At 42.2% G+C, this 18579-nt stretch overlaps 1 protein-coding gene across 3 annotated transcripts; it reads right to left on the bottom strand.

The window, feature by feature from the left end:
- Positions 1–4604: 4604 nt before the first annotated feature.
- On the bottom strand, positions 4605–17046 carry PDIK1L (PDLIM1 interacting kinase 1 like). 3 transcript variants are annotated; one of them, XM_073317572.2, is made up of 3 exons: positions 16966–17046; positions 13615–13916; positions 4605–8564 (listed from the first exon to the last, which is right to left on the bottom strand). In XM_073317572.2, exons 1-3 carry the CDS (start codon positions 16979–16981, stop codon positions 7824–7826), a joined length of 1059 nt encoding a protein of 352 aa, XP_073173673.1. In that variant the 5' UTR covers positions 16982–17046; the 3' UTR covers positions 4605–7823. The 3 variants fall into 3 exon arrangements, with proteins under 3 accessions (XP_073173673.1, XP_073173674.1, XP_073173672.1); XM_073317573.2 differs by lacking the exon at positions 16966–17046 and adding an exon at positions 16209–16314; XM_073317571.2 differs by lacking the exon at positions 16966–17046 and having other exon boundaries at positions 13615–15736.
- Positions 17047–18579: the final 1533 nt, after the last annotated feature.

The raw sequence follows: 18579 nt of genomic DNA, 5'->3' as shown, positions 1-18579 counted from the left end.
GAAGGTAGATGAGTGGGTTTCTTGTATGTAGTTGTCCATACAGTTCCATTGCTGAAGCTGATCGTGGTGTCCAGGAAGTTGACACCAGTGGGGAAGTATTCTAGAGAGTTTGATGGATGGGAGGTGGTTGTTGAAGTTGTGGTGGAAATCTATGAGGGAGTTTAAGTCTTGTGTCCAGAGGATGAAAATATCATTGATGTATCTCCGGTATGTCATTGGTTGCATGGTGTGTTTGTCCAGAAGTTCTTCCTCAAGGCAGCCCAGGAAGAAGTTGGTATACTGGGGAGTCATCCTAGTACCAACGGTGTTCCCATGGTTTAGACAAAATGTTTGTTGTTGAATGTAAAATTGTTCTGGATGAGGATGAAATGGATGAGGTTGGTGATGTTTGGGGTGGATATCTGAGTATTGTCCATTGCCTTGTAGATATTTGAGGCAAGCAGCAGGGCTGTCATTGTGAAGAATGCTGGTGTACAGGGAGGGGACATCCATAGTGGCAAGGATGGTGTTCAGAGGGAGCTTGTTGATGTTGCTGAGTTTCTGGAGGAAGTCAGTTGTGTCAACTGGCTCTTTCTGAGTGGAGTGATTGGAGGATAGTTTCTCGGAGCCCTGATATTCTCCTGTAAGAGTGCCACTGTCCTCTGTGTCCACTAGAGTAGGACAAGAAGTAATGTACTTAATCTGCAGCAAGGGAGATTCACCTCTAGGATACCACTTCCCGTGACTTCAGTGAGAACTCCAGTGAGGCCCATCAAAATGATTTCACTGAACAGGGCTTCACATCAATAAATCACCACGACAAGTGGGACCATTGTGGCAGTAACAGCAGAGGCCATAGACTGAATGGGTCACCTTGACTCCCCTAGAAATGATCTTTCTGTGTCACATTGAGGGACATTAGAGGAGCAGCCTGGGGGAAAGCTTGCACTGCTGTATAGAAAATTTCAGGCTCCAGGGCTCTTACTGAAAATAAATGTAAGACTTAGTGCTTTTCATCAGATAAAGTCAGAGCTAGATCTCATCACCATCAACACTAAAGTGAGGCAATTCAAAACCCAGGCAGACTCAGGCAAAAATCATGGTTATCATGTGCCACCTTGTGGCCATGCTCCATATTACTCAGTGGGACATTTGAAAGTTCCAAATTACAGCCAATAGAACATGTTAGCTGAACTGGGTAAATATTAGAGTTGGCACAACTATTTGTCATTCTTTACACAGTTACCTTCTGTTTTAGTCAGCAGTTTGCCAGCCAATCTGATGCAGTGCAGCCTAGTGGATGGAGCACTGCACAGGGCCTCTGAAGACATTCTTACTCCTGTCTCTACCACTGGCCAGCTGGATGACCTTGGACAAGTCACTTCACCTCTGTACCTATCTCTAAAATGGGGATATCATATTGATCTCCTTCATAAAGCACTTTGAGATCTACGGATGGAAAGCACTGTAAGAGCTGGGTATTCTACTAATGTATTTTCATAAATATTCACCAGATAGGTCAGACACACGGAGGCAATTTGTGGCATCTAATATGGGGTGTAACAAATCCTTCTTTGTTAACTGGTGGGACTGTACCTATAAGAATAACCAGCACTTTGCATCAGCTGCTCACCCCATGACTGAAAAAGAAATGAGGCACAGCACATGCTACTTGGCAGTGTCTCCTGCGAGCTGTGGGGCCCTGTTAAAATGGTTTGTGTTTAAACATCTTTTGCTAGTTTACCTTGAAGCAGTATCCTTTGTATGCTAGTAGAAGTTCATTACCCTTTTCTCCTCTCTTACAGCTCTTCAGTAGAAGTTTAGAAAGACATTTAATTGGCACACATAAGCATAAAAGAATCATGAACACCAATCCTTGGTAGGAAAGAAAAAACAGTACACAAAACCTCAAGTTCATTATGCAGATTGCACAAGCTTAAATGGACCTTGTACTAACAAACAGTCAATGTTAAGGGGGAAAAAAAATGCAGCACTTTAAAAGAGGGCAATGTTCCAAGGGGCGGGGCATAATTACTGTAGGTTTCCTCAGACAGGATTTTATCTAAACCGCAAAAGAAACGTCTATCATTACGCTGCAATTTAGGAAAGTGCCCTGATTGGCCAATGCACAGAGAAGAGCATTATTTAAATGAACACAGAAAGCAAAAACAAAAGCAAGTAAAGTTCACAACCCCAGCTTCAAAGAGCAACGCCCTGCCAATAAATACAGTATGAGCATGATCAGACTAGAATTTAACGTCTTGCAAAAAATTAGTGAAATAAAGTAGTTGTGTTAAATTTCGAAAAATGTGGCCTTCTTTGCATCACTCACATTAATTTCAGTTTTAAAAGCATTAATACATTGATGTAGGTTTAGCATTTTATTTTGTTTGCTGGGTGGGAATTTAGTTTGTTTAAAAATCATCATCATTCTGAAAAAAAATTAAAATAAATAAGTCAGTCCATCAAGGAATTGGGACAGTTTTGCCTTGAATTAAATCAGTTTTATCCTGTAGCAAAAATGTAAGGACCAGGGGGAGGAACGCATTAGCTTATTGATTTTAGCACACAAGTCTTTCGCAGCTGGGAACCAGATCCATTTTCTCCACTGGGATAGATAGGGTATCGTAGGTCAGGATTTAGATGCATTGGCAAAGATGAAAGATTTCTTTGGTGGAGGGACAGGGGAGTCAGAAGACAAGGAAATAGAATTTATAAAGTGTACAGCTTGTGCTATTCTATACATTAATCATTTCACCCCAGTTGTACGATCCCTCAGTCTGGAACACTCATACCAATATTTTTTTAAATTAATCATTGAGAGTATTTTTATATTTCCACTCATTATCACAACTAAGATTTTTCATCATAATTATTAGCATTACTGTTGTGCTTAGAAGCCCTAGCCAAGGACCCCAGTGTGCTAGGAGAGTCAGTGTCATTTCACATGCCTCCCCAAAGAGTGTCAATTACATCTAACTGGGTCCAGGATCTGTCTAAGCAAGCAACCTGTGCTGCCCTCTGACTGGGGAGGCTTTTTTCCAGCTTCAACTTAAAACCAGACTAATTTAAACAATAAAGTCATATCTGGGCATTCTGCCCACATACTATACTTGAGGAAGGAGACGTGCCAGTTAGTACCTTTCTTTAATGCTTCCCTCCAATCCTTTGCAGTGAGGCTAATGTTGCAAGATGTCATTGCTGGGCTGGTGACAATTTCTACACACATTCAGAACAGTTTGTGGCATCGTTCTGGAAGAAGTCTGACTATTCCAATGCACAACACAGACATCCCCCTAGGATGAACCTCCCATTGGTGTGTATTTGAGCATAAGTTAACAGTACAAAGGTCATTCTAAAGCAGTGGTTCACAAATGTTTGTATGGGTGACCCCTTTCACACAGCAAGCCTCTGAGTGGGACCCCTCCCCCACCCTGAATTTAAAAAAAAAAAAAAACAGCATTTTTTATATTTAACACTATTATAAATGCTGGAGGTGAAATAGGGTGTGGGGGCAGAGGCTGACAGCTTGCAACCCCCACATACTAACTTCGCTACCCCCCGAGGTGTCACAACCCCCAGTTTGAGAACCTCTGTTCTAATAGAATATGTGTCAGTGACCCAAAAGGGTTGATGCATCTCGATCTACAAATATCCTGCTGGGATAGGCTCAAAAGCCTAACAGGATTGGTAACAAGAGATGGTCTTTCAGAGATTCAAAAGACAGCCCTGGGTGGCAATGACTGAAAACTGTTGCAATCTGATGCCTTCAGTGGTATGTACAAGAACATTTTTGTTATCTCAGACCACTTCTTAATGGTCTTATACACAAGTTCTTACCACCATGACTTAGACCCTCATTAACAGCCTCAGAGAGAGCAGGGACTGAACGGACATGGCCCATTTCTATTGGTAAGAAAATTAGCTGTTGATCTTTATGTCTCATCAGTCCCTGCTGTCAGATTTGTGACACACGGATGGGAAACCAAAAGAAAAATTACTGATGATGTTCTTCTTCCATGAACATAGATAGAATTGGAAGGATTCGATTTTTAATCAGCAAATATCAGTAGGCATCAAATTTCAACCTATATCTACAAGCCCATGAAAAAAAATATTTTCTTCCATAACAAAAATTTACAGATAGGCAAAGAAAGAAAAATGCTGCTTGAGAAGTTACTAGAGTCTGCTTTAAGGCTATTTACTTTGTATATTTTGACACATGATCTTGACAATTTGTGTTTTAACCATTATAAAGTTTTAACTTTTTGAATCTCACGGTCTTTTGTCTGACCCCTCCATAACTTCTGACAGCTGTGAAAATTTAAAAAAAAAGTAAATGCTTAAAAACAAACTGATATCTGTCAAAGTTATCAAAAAAATAATAAAAAACATGAACTCTGCCAAGAATGGAGAAGAGACTTCAGGGTTCAAAAGACATCAATCTAGCACCTTTCATAAGCACTAAGTTAATTTAAGAAAATGACATACTAAGAAACCGATACCATTCCATAGTCCTTTCCTGGCAAGCAAGTGACTGAAAAAGTCTGTAGTTTAGGTGATGGTTAAATATATAGCCCAATGACACTGACTAGGAAGAAAGTTTCTCTACAGTCTCCAAAAAGTTTCATTTAAATTCCAATTTTATTAAGTTCATGATTGTTTTGAAATAAATTACACAATAATTTTCTGCCTTTATAAATTCTTCATAAAATATATTTTACAACTTTAAAGAAAGATTAGAAAGTCTTCTCTTTCTGAAGTGCTGATGAATATCTTGACCTTTGTGTCATGCTGGTGAATTATTTTGTAGCTGCTACAATATTTTGATCAAAGGTTTTACATCAAAGATTCAAAAAAAAAAAAAAAAAAAAAAACACCAGACCAACAAAATCACACAAAAACCAGAGACCTCAAGGACTACCATTCAGTGTTAACCAATGAAACACTCAGCTTCATCACCACCACTAGGCTAAGCACCATGAGAGGGTCTTATAGGTACCCCCAGCCTTTAAAGTGGCAATCAGTGCAAAGAAACACTTTGGGAAATCAACAGTTCTACCGTATGATCCATTAACTATCGCTTTAAATTAATTTCTCAACAAAAGTTAAGAAGCAGGTTCACTGTTATCCTTTGAAACTCTTCAGAGGAGATTAATTGATTCACAAAGAAGGTAAGCGCTAAATATTATTCCAAGACAGAACAACATTTTAGGGTACATTAGTGAACAGACTAGTATCCCTGCTTTGGTATTTTGATATTTTTAAAATCTTCAAGAGTGTCATTCTAGCAGGGCACGATCTTTCATCTTACATCACCCTCAAAAAAGTATCAACTTTTCAGTGTCGGAATGTTACTAATACATTGTGCAGTACCACTGTGCACACAGTCACAGCTTTACCTTCCTCCTTGCACTGTGACCTTGTCTTTAAAGGCAAGCTGGGGCTTCTGGTGTACTGATTCAATTTACAAAACATTAACAGAATGAACAGATGACTTCCAATAAGTTCCATTTATTAATTATAAAGTTTAAATTCCAACCTTACCTTTATAGACAAAGTCACATGCAAGAAAGACAGTGACATCACGATAAGTCTGCTCAAGATGACCAGGGGCCAATTTTCAGTTGGTATAAATCAGCAAAGCACTAATGAAATCTATGCCAATTTATACCAGCTAAGGTTCTGGCCCAATATGCTCTATCAACATCTCAACACGACAATACATCTTTTCCTGAAATCTATTGCCATCTTGCATTTCTATAGCATCTTCAGATTTCTAAATGCTTTAGAACCAATAAGCCATACAATACACCTCTGAAACATGGAAGTATACTCATTGAGAGAGGCAGAAGTTAAATAACTTGCCTATGGTGACAAAGCGAGTCAAAAATAAAATCCAGGGTTCCTTGTTCCCTGCTAACCCGCTACACCACACTACACTGTGCAAGGACAGAATACAATTGGCTCTTACAAATTCCTAAAAGTTTAGAAAAGTGACCAATAACCTTGCTTCATGGTCCCTTCCCTTTTTGTTTTAGGAGCGACAAACTCTACTTTTCATTTGTGGTAAGCGTTCACTTCACTTCATTCACTGACTGGTCAGTTTCACTTTCTGATGTTTACACAGCACCACTAGGGTGCAATGTTTGGATTGCAAGCATTCCAGGGGAATGTTTAATCCCAAATCAGAAGTATTTCATTTTGAAAGTTTTAAAAATTTTGTGAACTTGGTTTTGTAAAAAAGTTGTTTAAAAGCCCACTGCAACTTTAAGATTTTACTCAATCAGACAAGACATTTGGATGAGTAAATTTAGTCTCAGGTCTCCTCCCCCAATTACGATAATTTAAAGGGTAAACAAGTAAGATCACGCACCTGAGCTAGTTGGTGTTCATGACACTACTGCAAAGCTATTTTAGTCTACCCTAGAATGCACTCTTCATGGAAGTTCTCCATTAACATATGAATCAGTTTTTGTGAAGATGGATTAAAAGCCTTGTACTATTTCAAAACTTTTAGATTTACCACCCAGGATTAAAAATCAAATCAAAAAGGAATAAAACACTACCTCTTAATATGTAGAGAAACAATGCAAAGATTGGTTAAAGTTTTCCACATGAAAAGTTTAACTGAAGCTGCAATATTTCATTCACACACTGAATTTTAGGACTTCTCGCCCACATTTGAAAATGGAGATGCTCACCATTTAAGAAAATCATCCCCACAGCACGATCACATTAAGTGACATAACCATCAATGCCAAGAAGAAAGGAAGCACAAGTGACTAACAGATCTGGGTAACAAACAAAAGGGCACAGAGAAATTGTTTCAGTCTTTTTTTGGCGGGGGGAGGAGGAAGTGTCTTAGAGTACTATTTTATCTGCTGGATTCCTCTATTGAGTATCTACATTTTCATAAACCAAGTTCACAAACCGAAAGTGCTCTAGTTGCTACTGGATTATAGATGCACAAGTGCAGGCATGTTAGGAAACTGTAGCCTAAGGCGTTAGAGTATTTGGTTAGCCAAATAAAATGAAACTGAATAATTAATGATTTAAGGAACAAGCTAGCACATGATTACGTAAGTCTGTAATTTGATTCCCTCAGCTACAACCTTACTAGGTGGTAAGTGCTCAGCTAAGAAACATCTCAGCACCTTTAAATCTTCAGATCCCTTTGCATTGCATTTTTGTCTATAAAGTCAAGTTTTAGGCCTTTTTTTGTTTACATTTATAGGATATAAAAATAAAAATGTAAAAAACACAATTCATTTGGGAGTGGGGAGGGAAGTAGGCTTTTCATTTATTTTCCTCACAGATCCCAATCATCCAGATTCACACCAAATAATTTAAACAAAAGTGGCATTTTCTCTGTATGGAATGCAAACTCACACGCTCAGTCACTCACATATGCATAAATATATACACATAGATTTACTTTACAAAGTACAAGGGGTTGCATTACCAGCATGCAAACCTCCTCTTCCATGGGAGTTCCTAATACTGTGATAGGAAACTGGAATGTCTGCAATATTCCATAACATATTTCTGGAAAGCAAGAACATCCCAAAGCATGAATTTTTTTGGCCAACTTATATAAATGATCATCTTTACATCCACACTTGAGTATAACATCTTGGTAATATACATATAAATGTATTTATAACAAAATGGCCAACTCAAATTTACTTTAATTTATGCAAATCAAAAGAAATTCAGTTGGTAAAACTAAACCCTGAAGTTCTCAGTTCAGGTTTGTTTTGTTTTTTGTTGCCACAAGGCTGCACTGCACCATTGTTAAAAAACAGAAGCAGCTCTGTTGAGAGGATTATGGGTATTGGAGGTCACGTGTCCCAGTTGCTGTCTTTAAAAGCAATTTTGACTAATCTGAGTTCTAGTTCAAAAGCATCAGGACGATCTTGTGGGTTGGCAGCCAGCATTTCCTTAATCAGCTGCTTCATACGGGCATTCATAGATTTTTTCTTTACAGGGATGAGAAGTTCCATTTTGGGGTTTTCTAGAAGTGCCTCCCCAACTGGCACAATCTCTGTTCCTTGCTTCACATAGCTTCCCAAAAGTTCTTTCTTAGTCTCTGTGTCTATGAAGGTGATCCTTTCTAACATTGCCCAAATTATAATTCCCAATGCAAAAATGTCTGCTTTTGCAGTGTAATGTCCTTCCCAGACTTCAGGGGCCATGTAGAAGTCAGTCCCACATGCTGTTGAAAGAAAACATTTATTTACGTTGACAGGCTCTTCAGGGTTCTGTCCTGAGGCTGAACATACCTTACTTAACCCAAAATCAGCTACTTTCAGAGTGGGTTCCAAGTCACTAGCATCCATTCTGCTTTGTGAGATCAGAATGTTGTCAGGTTTGAGATCACGATGGATAATTTGATTTTTGTGAAGGAAAGCCAGGGCACTGCTGAGTTGAAGCATGAAACTGGTATTGGTCTTGCGGCTGGGCTTTCGGGATAGCAGGTACTCATTCATATCTCCTCCATCACAGAAATCCATCACAAACCAAAGGTAATAGGCGCTTCTGGGATCAAAGGCTATTTCTCCTTTTAATGAGGTCTCTACAAGCTGTAACAAGGAAGAGAGATTTCATATACCTGTTCAGGAAGCATAATTCACAGAAACAAAACTACTGACTGAAAAAATAATAAAAGAAAGGAACAGAGGGGGACAAAAGTTACATTCTTATCTATTTCATGTAAAATTAAAAAAAAATTTAAATGTCAATGAATTTGACAATCCTACTAACTCTCTGCCTGAAAAACATAGCTCAAACTCCAATTTAAAGCCTAGAGCTATGGGCAGATAAAAGTATTCTGAAAGATACCCAAGTATCACCTTCCCATTATTTCAGCTGGGCAGTGTCCCAGCCATTCACCCACTCTAACTTTAATCCAAATACAGTGTTTCAGCAGGTAGCACTGGTACAGCGCCAAGGAGTTACTTGTCCTCTGCTGATGAAACATTATGTAATGGAAGTCTGAAACTTACTTTTCACTCCATCTCCATGAATAAATTCTAATGTACTATCCATGAATAAATTCTAACGAAGAACAATCAATATGCATAGCTAAACAGCAACAGAAACTAACGAGCTTCTGCTTTTGCTGAAGTTATTTTGAAGTAATCACTTATTAACTAGCTATTTTCCCAGATGCATGGAATATATTTGAGCAGGAATTTCCAGTTACTGATTTACATGAAAACTAATGAAACAACTAATCAGCTTTGTTAATCCTAGTTACACAACTGTACATTTGCTTCTTCAGCTTGTGAGGTGGCTTTCAGCACATTCTGGAAACTAAGCATTTCAAACCATGTGTGTTAATAATAAACACCACATACTACCAATACATACTGGACTAAGGATACTTGGAAAGAATTTTCAAAAGTCAAAGCAACTGCTAATAGAGCCTTCTAGGAACACTTTTTGAATCAACAGTGAGGCTCTTCTTCTGAAAAGTGAGTGAAAAACACATGGCCGCTTGAAAGTGAAATTGTTAATACAGCTGTGCTCCTAAGGTTGCAAGAGCAATACAGCGGTGCACAGGCAATCCAGGAAGTTTTTGGAAAATGTAGGGGACAATTTCCTGGTGCAAGTGCTGGAGGAACCAACTAGGGGCAGAGCTCTTCTTGACCTGCTGCTCACAAACCGGGAAGAATTAGTAGGGGAAGCTAAAGTGGATGGGAACCTGGGAGGCAGTGACCATGAAATGGTTGAGTTCAGGATCCTAACACAAGGAAGAAAGGAAAGCAGCAGAATACAGACCCTGGACTTCAGAAAAGCAGACTTGGACTCCCTCAGGGAACTGATGGGCAAGATCCCCTGGGAGAACAACATGAGGGGGAAAGGAGTCCAGGAGAGCTGGCTGTATTTTAAAGAATCCTTATTGAGGTTACAGGGACAAACCATCCCGATGTGTAGAAAGAATAGTAAATATGGCAGGCGACCAGCCTGGCTTAACAGTGAAATCCTTGCTGCTCTTAAATACAAAAAAGAAGCTTACAAGAAGTGGAAGATTGGACAAATGACCAGGGATGAGTATAAAAATATTGCTCGGGCTTGCAGGAGTGAAATCAGGAAGGCCAAATCACACCTGGAGTTGCAGCTAGCAAGAGATGTTAAGAGTAACAAGAAGGGTTTCTTCAGGTACGTTAACAACAAGAAGAAAGTCAAGGAAAGTGTGGGCCCCTTACTGAATGAGGGAGGCAACCTCGTGACAGAGGATGTACTCAATGCTTTTTTTGCCTCTGTCTTCACGAACAAGGTCAGCTCTCAGACTACTGCACTGGGCAGCACAGCATGGGGAGGAGGCGACCAGCCCTCTGTGGAGAAAGAAGTGGTTCGGGACTATTTAGAAAAGCTGGACGAGCACGGGGCTGGATGTGTTGCATCCGAGAGTGCTAAAGGAATTGGCGGATGTGATTGCAGAGCCATTGGCCATTATCTTTCAAAACTCATGGCGATTGGGGGAGGTCCCAGATGACTGGAAAAAGGCTAATGTAGTGCCCATCTTTAAAAAAGGGAAGGAGGATCCTGGGAACTACAGGCCAGTCATCCTCACCTCAGTCCCTGGAAAAATCATGGAGCGAGTCCTCAAGGAATCAGTTCTGAAGCACTTAGAGGAGAGGAAAGTGATCAGGAACAGTCAGCATGGATTCACCAAGGGCAAGTCATGCCTGACTAATCTAATTGCCTTCTATGACGAGATAACTGGCTCTGTGGATGAAGGGAAAGCAGTGGACGTGTTGTTCCTTGACTTTAGCAAAGCTTTTGACACGGTCTCCCACAGTATTCTTGCCAGCAAGTTAAAGAAGTATGGGTTGGATGAATGCACTATATGGTGGATAGAAAGCTGGCTAAATTGTCGGGCTCAATGGGTAGTGATCAATGGCTCCATGTCTAGTTGGCAGCCGGTATCAAGTGGAGTGCCCCAGGGGTCGGTCCTGGGGCCGGTTTTGTTCAATATCTTCATAAATGATCTGGAGGATGGTGTGAATTGCACCCTCAGCAAGTTTGCAGATGACACTAAACTGGGAGGAGTGGTAGATGCGCTGGAGGGTAGGGATAGGATACAGAGGGACCTAGACAAATTGGAGGATCTGATGAGGTTCAACAAGGACAAGTGCAGAGTCCTGCACTTAGGACAGGAGAATCCAATGCACCGCTACAGACTAGGGACCGAATGGCTCAGCAGCAGTTCTGCAGAAAAGGACCTAGGCGTTACAGTGGATGAGAAGTTGGATATGAGTCAACAGTGTGCCCTTGTTGCCAAGAAGGCCAATGGCATTTTGGGATGTATAAGTAGGGGCATTGCCAGCAGATCGAGGGACGTGATCGTTCCTCTCTATTCGACATTGGTGAGGCCTCATCTGGAGTACTGTGTCCAGTTTTGGGCCCCACATTACAAGAAGGATGTGGAAAAATTGGAAAGAGTCCGGCGGAGGGCAACAAAAATGATTAGGGAACTGGAACACATGAGTTATAAGGAGAGGCTGAGGGAACTGGGGATGTTTAGTCTACGGAAGAGAAGAATGAGGGGGGATATGATAGCTGCTTTCAACTACCTGAAAGGGGGTTCCAAAGAGGATGGCTCTAGACTGTTCTCAGTGGTAGCAGATGACAGAACAAGGAGTAATGGTCTCAAGTTGCAGTGGGGGAGATTTAGGTTGGAAATTAGGAAAAACTTTTTCACGACGAGGGTGGTGAAACACTGGAATGCGTTACCTAGGGAGGTGGTGGAATCTCCTTCCCTAGAAGTTTTTAAGGTCAGGCTTGACAAAGCTCTGGCTGGGATGATTTAGTCAGGGATCGGTCCTGCTTTGAGCAGGGGGTTGACCTAGATGACCTCCTGAGGTACCTTCCAACCCTGATATTCTATGATAAGCAGAGACTGAACAAGGAACATAAATAATGTTCAAACTACGTATTCACATTTTACCCACACCTCATGACAGTGAAATTGATGCACTATGGCAGTAGTGAGGAGTCTTTTTAGAGAAATAAGTCCTAGCAGTACATTTTTTTCTTCTTCCATAAAGTCCTCCTAAGTCTTCATAGTATTTAGCACCTTGGTTCAGACCTTTAGTCCACAAAGTTCAATATCCTACCCCTGACAGTGACACAACACCAACAGGTAGGTCCTCAACTAGTTTAAACTGTCATAGTTCCATTGGCTTCAGTTTATACCAGCTGAGTATCTGTCCCCAAATGCTTCATAAGAAGGTACTTCCCCTTTACTACTTGCATACTGCATCTGGCCAATTCTGTAGTGTTCTATTTTTTGGGTAGGAACAGGGCAAGAGATTTGACTGCCCCCATCTTAACATGTATAATTATAAATGTCATTATAAAGTTACCCAAGCCTCTTTGAAAGTCTAGATACAACAGATAATTCTATACTTATAAGCATTCTGGGACAGGTGTTATCATTTGCCATGTTTGGGTCTCGCACAAATGACCTCTGACTTGATTGAGGCGTCTAGGTGCTACAATACCAGTAATAATAAATAGAAATGTATTAAACTTGAACCCATGCTCTTTGTCACTCCAGCAGTGCCCTCTGGAGTGTAGTGTAGATCATCCTTATTCCATCAATCCAAAATAGAAAGTTTCCTTAGCTCGCCTAGTTTAATGTCATTAACACTGGTATAATACCTCAATGTTCCCTTTAACAACAGTGAGCTAGGCATTTTTACAATGTTCCCCAGCAGTCATGTCTAACATTGGACAATGACTGAATCAAAGACAATGAAAAGACTGCTAAATTGTGAGGGGCCTTCCTGCGTTTGTACAGCACACAGCCCAATGGGACCTAAATCCTGACTGAACACTACCATAACAAATATTTAATAAAAGACCTGCACTAGATGCAAAAAACAGGAACAAGTGTCTGATTATTACATATCTGATCAACTCTCACAATTTATCTTTAATGTGATAACACATGACATATATAAATAAAGTAAACATTTGGTAAGTATTCACTGGATGTGCTAGTCACACAATGAAGAGTGATATTTATACATAAATGAATTTACTTTCTCAGATATCTATTCCTATCATGCCCTTATCACCTTTGCTTCTCTTCCAAAAGCTTTTAAGGTTTATTTGCCCTTTTTAAAAAGTAAAAATAAATCTCTCTTGCATTCTGGTAATGCACTTCCTGGTTACTGGCAGAATCCTAAGCGATGGCTTCCTAAGCAAAGATGGTTACTTCCTCTACTGAGGACAGCTGGCATTTAGAAATCCGTGTGAGTTCTGTCTTAATAAATCAGCAAATGTCCATTCATGATTAGAGCTACTGTAGGGCTTTTACCCAGAAAATACAACAGTGTGTATCTGGATTGTGTTTTGTTTTCATTCCCTTAAATTGTCAGAGCTAGATGGGATTTTAGCTGTGTGACTTCCATTAAGTCTGCTGGAGTTGCATGGCTATAAATCTGAAAATCCAGAGGATTCTGTTTAGTAAACCCATTGTATTCAAACATCTCTAGAGAACTCTTAGCATTGTTTACACTGCATATAAAGACAAAAAGCTAGCCATACCTTCCCCACTTCTTCCTGCCCAGCTAGATACCCATAAATTACTCCCATCCTCCTCCCAGTTTCATGTACCTGTACATAAAGGGAAGAACTGGAACCATGGGACATCTTCTGCACCATACCATCTTTCTGTAAGATGCACTCCTCCAGATGGATAACATTTGGATGCTGGCTCTTGATACTGCTCAGTGCCCAGAACTCACGTAGAGCTAGTTCCACATTCTCTGGAGCATGACACCGAATTTTTTTCACTGCAACCCGCGCAGAAGTCTTCCTGACGACTGCTTCATACACCACACCATAACTACCACGACCAACCTCCCGTATTAGATCGTACTTTGGCTGGCTACTCACCATCTTCAAGGTCAAGGATTCTGGGGGAAAAAACAACACGGGACTAAATCCTATGAATATTGATCGATCTGCATTTCCTCTCTCTGTATCAGTTAGAGAAGTATCATTTGGGCTAATCACTGTGCTTAAAATCATCAGTATTTTCATTCATCAAATATAAATCAGATTGCAATGAGCCATTACATTCAGATGTTACCGATATGAAGCCTCAAACTTGTTTAGTAAAACCATGACTAATGCCAAGAAGGATTTTCAAATATACACTATATACTAATGTTATCATTTTAGCCACCCTTTATCATAAAACTTTCACAGTTCAGGCACAACAACACTCATCTCTATCTTTCACTTGTATTAGGTCAGGACAGAACTGTCACATACCTCTCTCAACTGCTTAATCTCAACATCTTTTACTCTAACTCTGTGTACAGTATCAGTGGAGTACTGTGCTTTCTTTCACCATATATTATAGCATTTTACCAGTTAAGGTCCTGGCAGAAGCCCATACTTAGGGGATTTTATACATAGTTTCAAACGGCATTAAGTAGGAAGTCACATAAGACAAGGGTGAACATTTTCTGTTGTAGTTTAACTATTAAATGATTTTCTGGTACCGAGGCAAAAGGAGTACTTTGAGATATATTTTAATTTTTAAAAATTAAATACAAACAGCTTATTATGAATGGACAGCTTAAACAAGACAAGATATTTAAAAAGACATTCTACATTGTTTACACTCAAATTCTAGTTTTGTTAAGAAAGGATGGAGGCTGGACTAAAACTTATATGTTCATATTTTAAAAAAAATCACAGGAATATACATAAAAATCTTCCTTGCAAGATTACAAATCTAAAAATACAACAGCATTGTACGAATGCAAGCCAACCAGAAAGGAACACTAATTACAGACAGAAAATAAACTTTGGCCAGGTGTTTGGCCAGTGTAAACCATACACTGAGGACTACTTCACTGAAGCAACCTTCTATCATCAGGCAACTTTCAAGTATCTACAAGGTTTGCAGCACAAAAGAAATTACAAATATCTTCAGTCTCATGACAACATCAGTGCAGATATATGGAGACTTGGCAGCAACATCTTTGTTATGTTTACAATCTATAAATTCCCCACAGAAATGCCACTACAATGTGAGATTCAGATAGTAATATTTACTTAGCCTGCTCCTATAACATCATGATATAAGCATATGGAGAATAGTGCAGCCTAAATGCTCAGGTAAAGTAACTAGAAAACACACAAAGGAAGGTACACACACACACAAAAGGTATCAAGTTCGGATATTTAAAAAAAACCAATAAAATGAATGTAATTGTGAAGGAAAGCCACATATTTCCCAGACATGGGTCATCTCAGGCTCAGAGCATGGAGCACAATTTACCCTTTAAGCATCAGTTTACTATACACTGTACCAGAAACACTCCCACTGCTCAATAAATATCAACTGTCACCTGTCTTCCCCACTGCCCTCTTTAAAAAAAAAAGGGGGGGGGGGGCATTTCCAGACACCAGCCCTTCCTCTCATAGGGCATCAGAACATTCCCAAGTATCATCCGGGTCTATGTAATAATCTAACCTGACCAAACCTCACCCCCCCAGCAGACACAGGCTCAATAAAAAGCCCCCCCCCCGCCCGGTTTTGTAATATCAAACTTCACATATTCTCTACTCCGAGGACTGGGGAGCAGCAGCCAGGTAAAGGAAGGGGCTCCTGACTGACTGACAGGTTAAGTGACTTTTATTAGGGTGTTTAGAGCCCACATGTTTCATCCACATTTCGCTCAAGTACTGGAAAGACTACGGGGGTGGGAAAGTCCCCCTGCTACACCCTCCCCCCGGCCCTTCAAGGAGGCAAACTCCCTCCCCCCTCCCCCGCCGTTCTCAGGTCCTCCCTGGAGACCTCCAGCAAAACCAGAGCTGGTCTAACGTTCCCGGGGGGGGGGCGGGGGGGGCAGCAGGAAACTAAAAACCCTTCGCAGGCCTGCTCCACACCCCAGAGAGCCAAGCAGGGCACCAGCCCCAGTCGCTCCCCTACCCGGCAGGTGAGGCCTCCCCCCAGCCCCCCCTCCTCAGGTGACCCCTCCTGCGCCTCAGCCCCCCACTCCCCTCCCCTCAGCCCCCGCCCCCTACAGTCCCCTCCCCCCTCCCGACAGCGGGGGACTCGCGCTTGCCCTGCCCCCGGCACGGAAGGAGGCCGCGTTGCTCGGGCCGCCTGTCAGCCGCTCCTCCCCTCCGAGGGCCCGCTCGGCTCCCGCCGGCCCTTTGCTGGGCAGCCGCCCCCGACTCGATGTTACCTCAGCGCCGCCGCGCTCTCGCCGCCCGGCCGCCATTATAGGGCTCCCTCCCCCCACTCTCTCTCTCTCACACACACACACGCTTTGGGCGCCGACACACCCCCCTCCGCGCGCCCCCGCCGCAGCCTGGACTCGGCTCCCGCACGCGCCCGGCCCTTGCCGCTTCCCCATTGGCTGAAGGGGCGGGCGAGCCCCCGCTCCTTCTTTGTGGCGCGCGCCGCCGCTTCTCATTGGCTGGGCCGGATGCGCGCTGGGCGGGGCTTTGCCTTGGAGCTCGCGCCGCTGCTGGCAGCCCGGCCGGTTCGCTCCCCCAGCTCCATGCACCGGGGTCGGGGATGCACCAGGGGTGCAGCTCCCAGCGCAGCACAGGGGAGACGAGGATGCACCGCTTAAGGCAGCTGGGGGAGGGTTGGTTTATGGAGGGGGCGGGGGTATGGCGTTCGTGCAGCTCACGTTAGGATGCAAGGGAGAGGGGAGGATGCGCCATGGATGCAGATCGTAGGTGGGGGGGGGGGTATACACCACTTCGCGCAGCTGACATAGAGATTGGGGGAGGGGGTTGAGGAAACCACGCAGTCTCCCTCTCTCTCTATTATCCACACCCCGCTGCAAATCCAACCTGCAGCCCTGTTCCTGTTAAGTAATAATGGTTTGAATTGCATAGGGTGGACCCATTATCCCACGCCTCCCGCAGCCCACTTCACCAAGGGGACGCTGCTGCCCCCTGCTTGCTGCCGTCCCCTGTGCAAACACCTACCGTGTCTGTCACTCATAGATGCTGATTTTCCTGCTGAATTTTTATGTATTTCTCATTTTTCTCTTCTGCAATTAGATCTTTGCCATTAAAAAAAATAAATCCTATTATTTTGCCTTTCTTTAAAAGAAAAAGCAGCCCGTATTAGACTACAACTTATTGTTTGCCACGCAGGGAGGAGGATTGCACCTTTTGTTATCCCTTGTCACCGTGTGATGGGGACATGCCTTTTAGGGGGCTGCAAGCACATTGAAGGATGCAATCATTTGGTAAGATCCTTCCCCCCTCTTCTCAAGAGGATGCAAGGTTATTGGTATCTTCCCTTAAAGGGACACTGTCTGCATTTTTCCCTGCTGGGTAGCAGGAAGACACACTCATTGACTATGCGGTGTCACCTGCAAGACATACAGTTCAAAAGTGATGCTGGCAGGCAGCTGAGGTCCCATCTTCCTTATACCTCCCAGGTCAATGTGGGAGCAAAGGGACCACTGCATGCACCTCAGAATGGGTTAATGTTTAGTGCCCCTGGACTTCATAGCACAAGACTATCAGGTATCAGTCTTCATTAGAACACTCTTACACGGCTCACAGGCAGGGATCAGCATTCATTACACCCCTCATTAATATCCTCCAGCACCTGCCTGTGAAAAACAGTCAGAGTGGAAGTGCCCTGATCTGGGGCTTCTCAAAAGCCTGCCTCTTCCCAGGAATGGTGTTGCACCAGTGTTTCCCCCAGGAATTGAAATTAGGTGGCGGCGGGGGGGGGGGGGGGGGTTGAATATACGGAAGGGGCGCGAGGGCCGACAAGGGTTGAGACTGTGAGGGCGAAGGTAGGCTGTATGGCACCATAGTAAAAACTGAAAAATGTTTCACGACCATTTTATTAGATTTAACTCATGTTTTAAAATCATCACAGAAATTAAAGTTGGCTCTTTGGGCCTACTATGAAGCACTACACCTATACCCTTCTTGGTTTTTTGTTGTAATTTTGCACAACTCTTTGGTATCTTGTAGTGTCTGTAACTTCCAGTCCTTCATGATATGCTCATGATCAGGCAGAAGGCGACTTCTTTCAGAATACAAAATTCTATTCAGTGAGGAAGAAGATGCTCAGCTGTAGCTGTTGTGACTGGGAGTAGCAGGAGATGAATTCCTACTTCATTCATCCCAGGAAACAGAGCACAGAGATTCGGTCGAACCACTAGTGATGATAAAGAAGAAACAGTTGAAGTTAAATCTTCATTCGTTCATCGTATGATATTCCACTCTGTGTTCAAATTTCTCTATTCTGCCCTGATCACATAGCAGTCCCATTGCTGGTAGTGCCTCACTCCACTCAACTAGAGGTGTTTTATAAGACAGGCATCTGTAAAAGCTACGTGGAGGTTGAGTAGAATCCAGAAATCACTATTGTAGATTTGTAAGAATCAAGTCTGTGTACTTTTTCAGCTGGCTTAACAAACACTTCTTGTCCTCTTCACTTAAGGAGTCAATATAAGAACCTTCATTAGTCAACGTCTCGACTGAAGTCTTTGCTTCTTCCAGTACATTTTCAATGGATATCTCTGGTTGATCCAAGGGTAGCTTCTATTGCTGGACTAAGATCTACTCTTATTG

This window comes from Lepidochelys kempii, chromosome 19 (assembly GCF_965140285.1).
Source record: "Lepidochelys kempii isolate rLepKem1 chromosome 19, rLepKem1.hap1, whole genome shotgun sequence".
Classification (NCBI taxonomy): domain Eukaryota; kingdom Metazoa; phylum Chordata; order Testudines; family Cheloniidae; genus Lepidochelys; species Lepidochelys kempii.
This window is presented reverse-complemented; position numbering and strand designations above follow the sequence as displayed.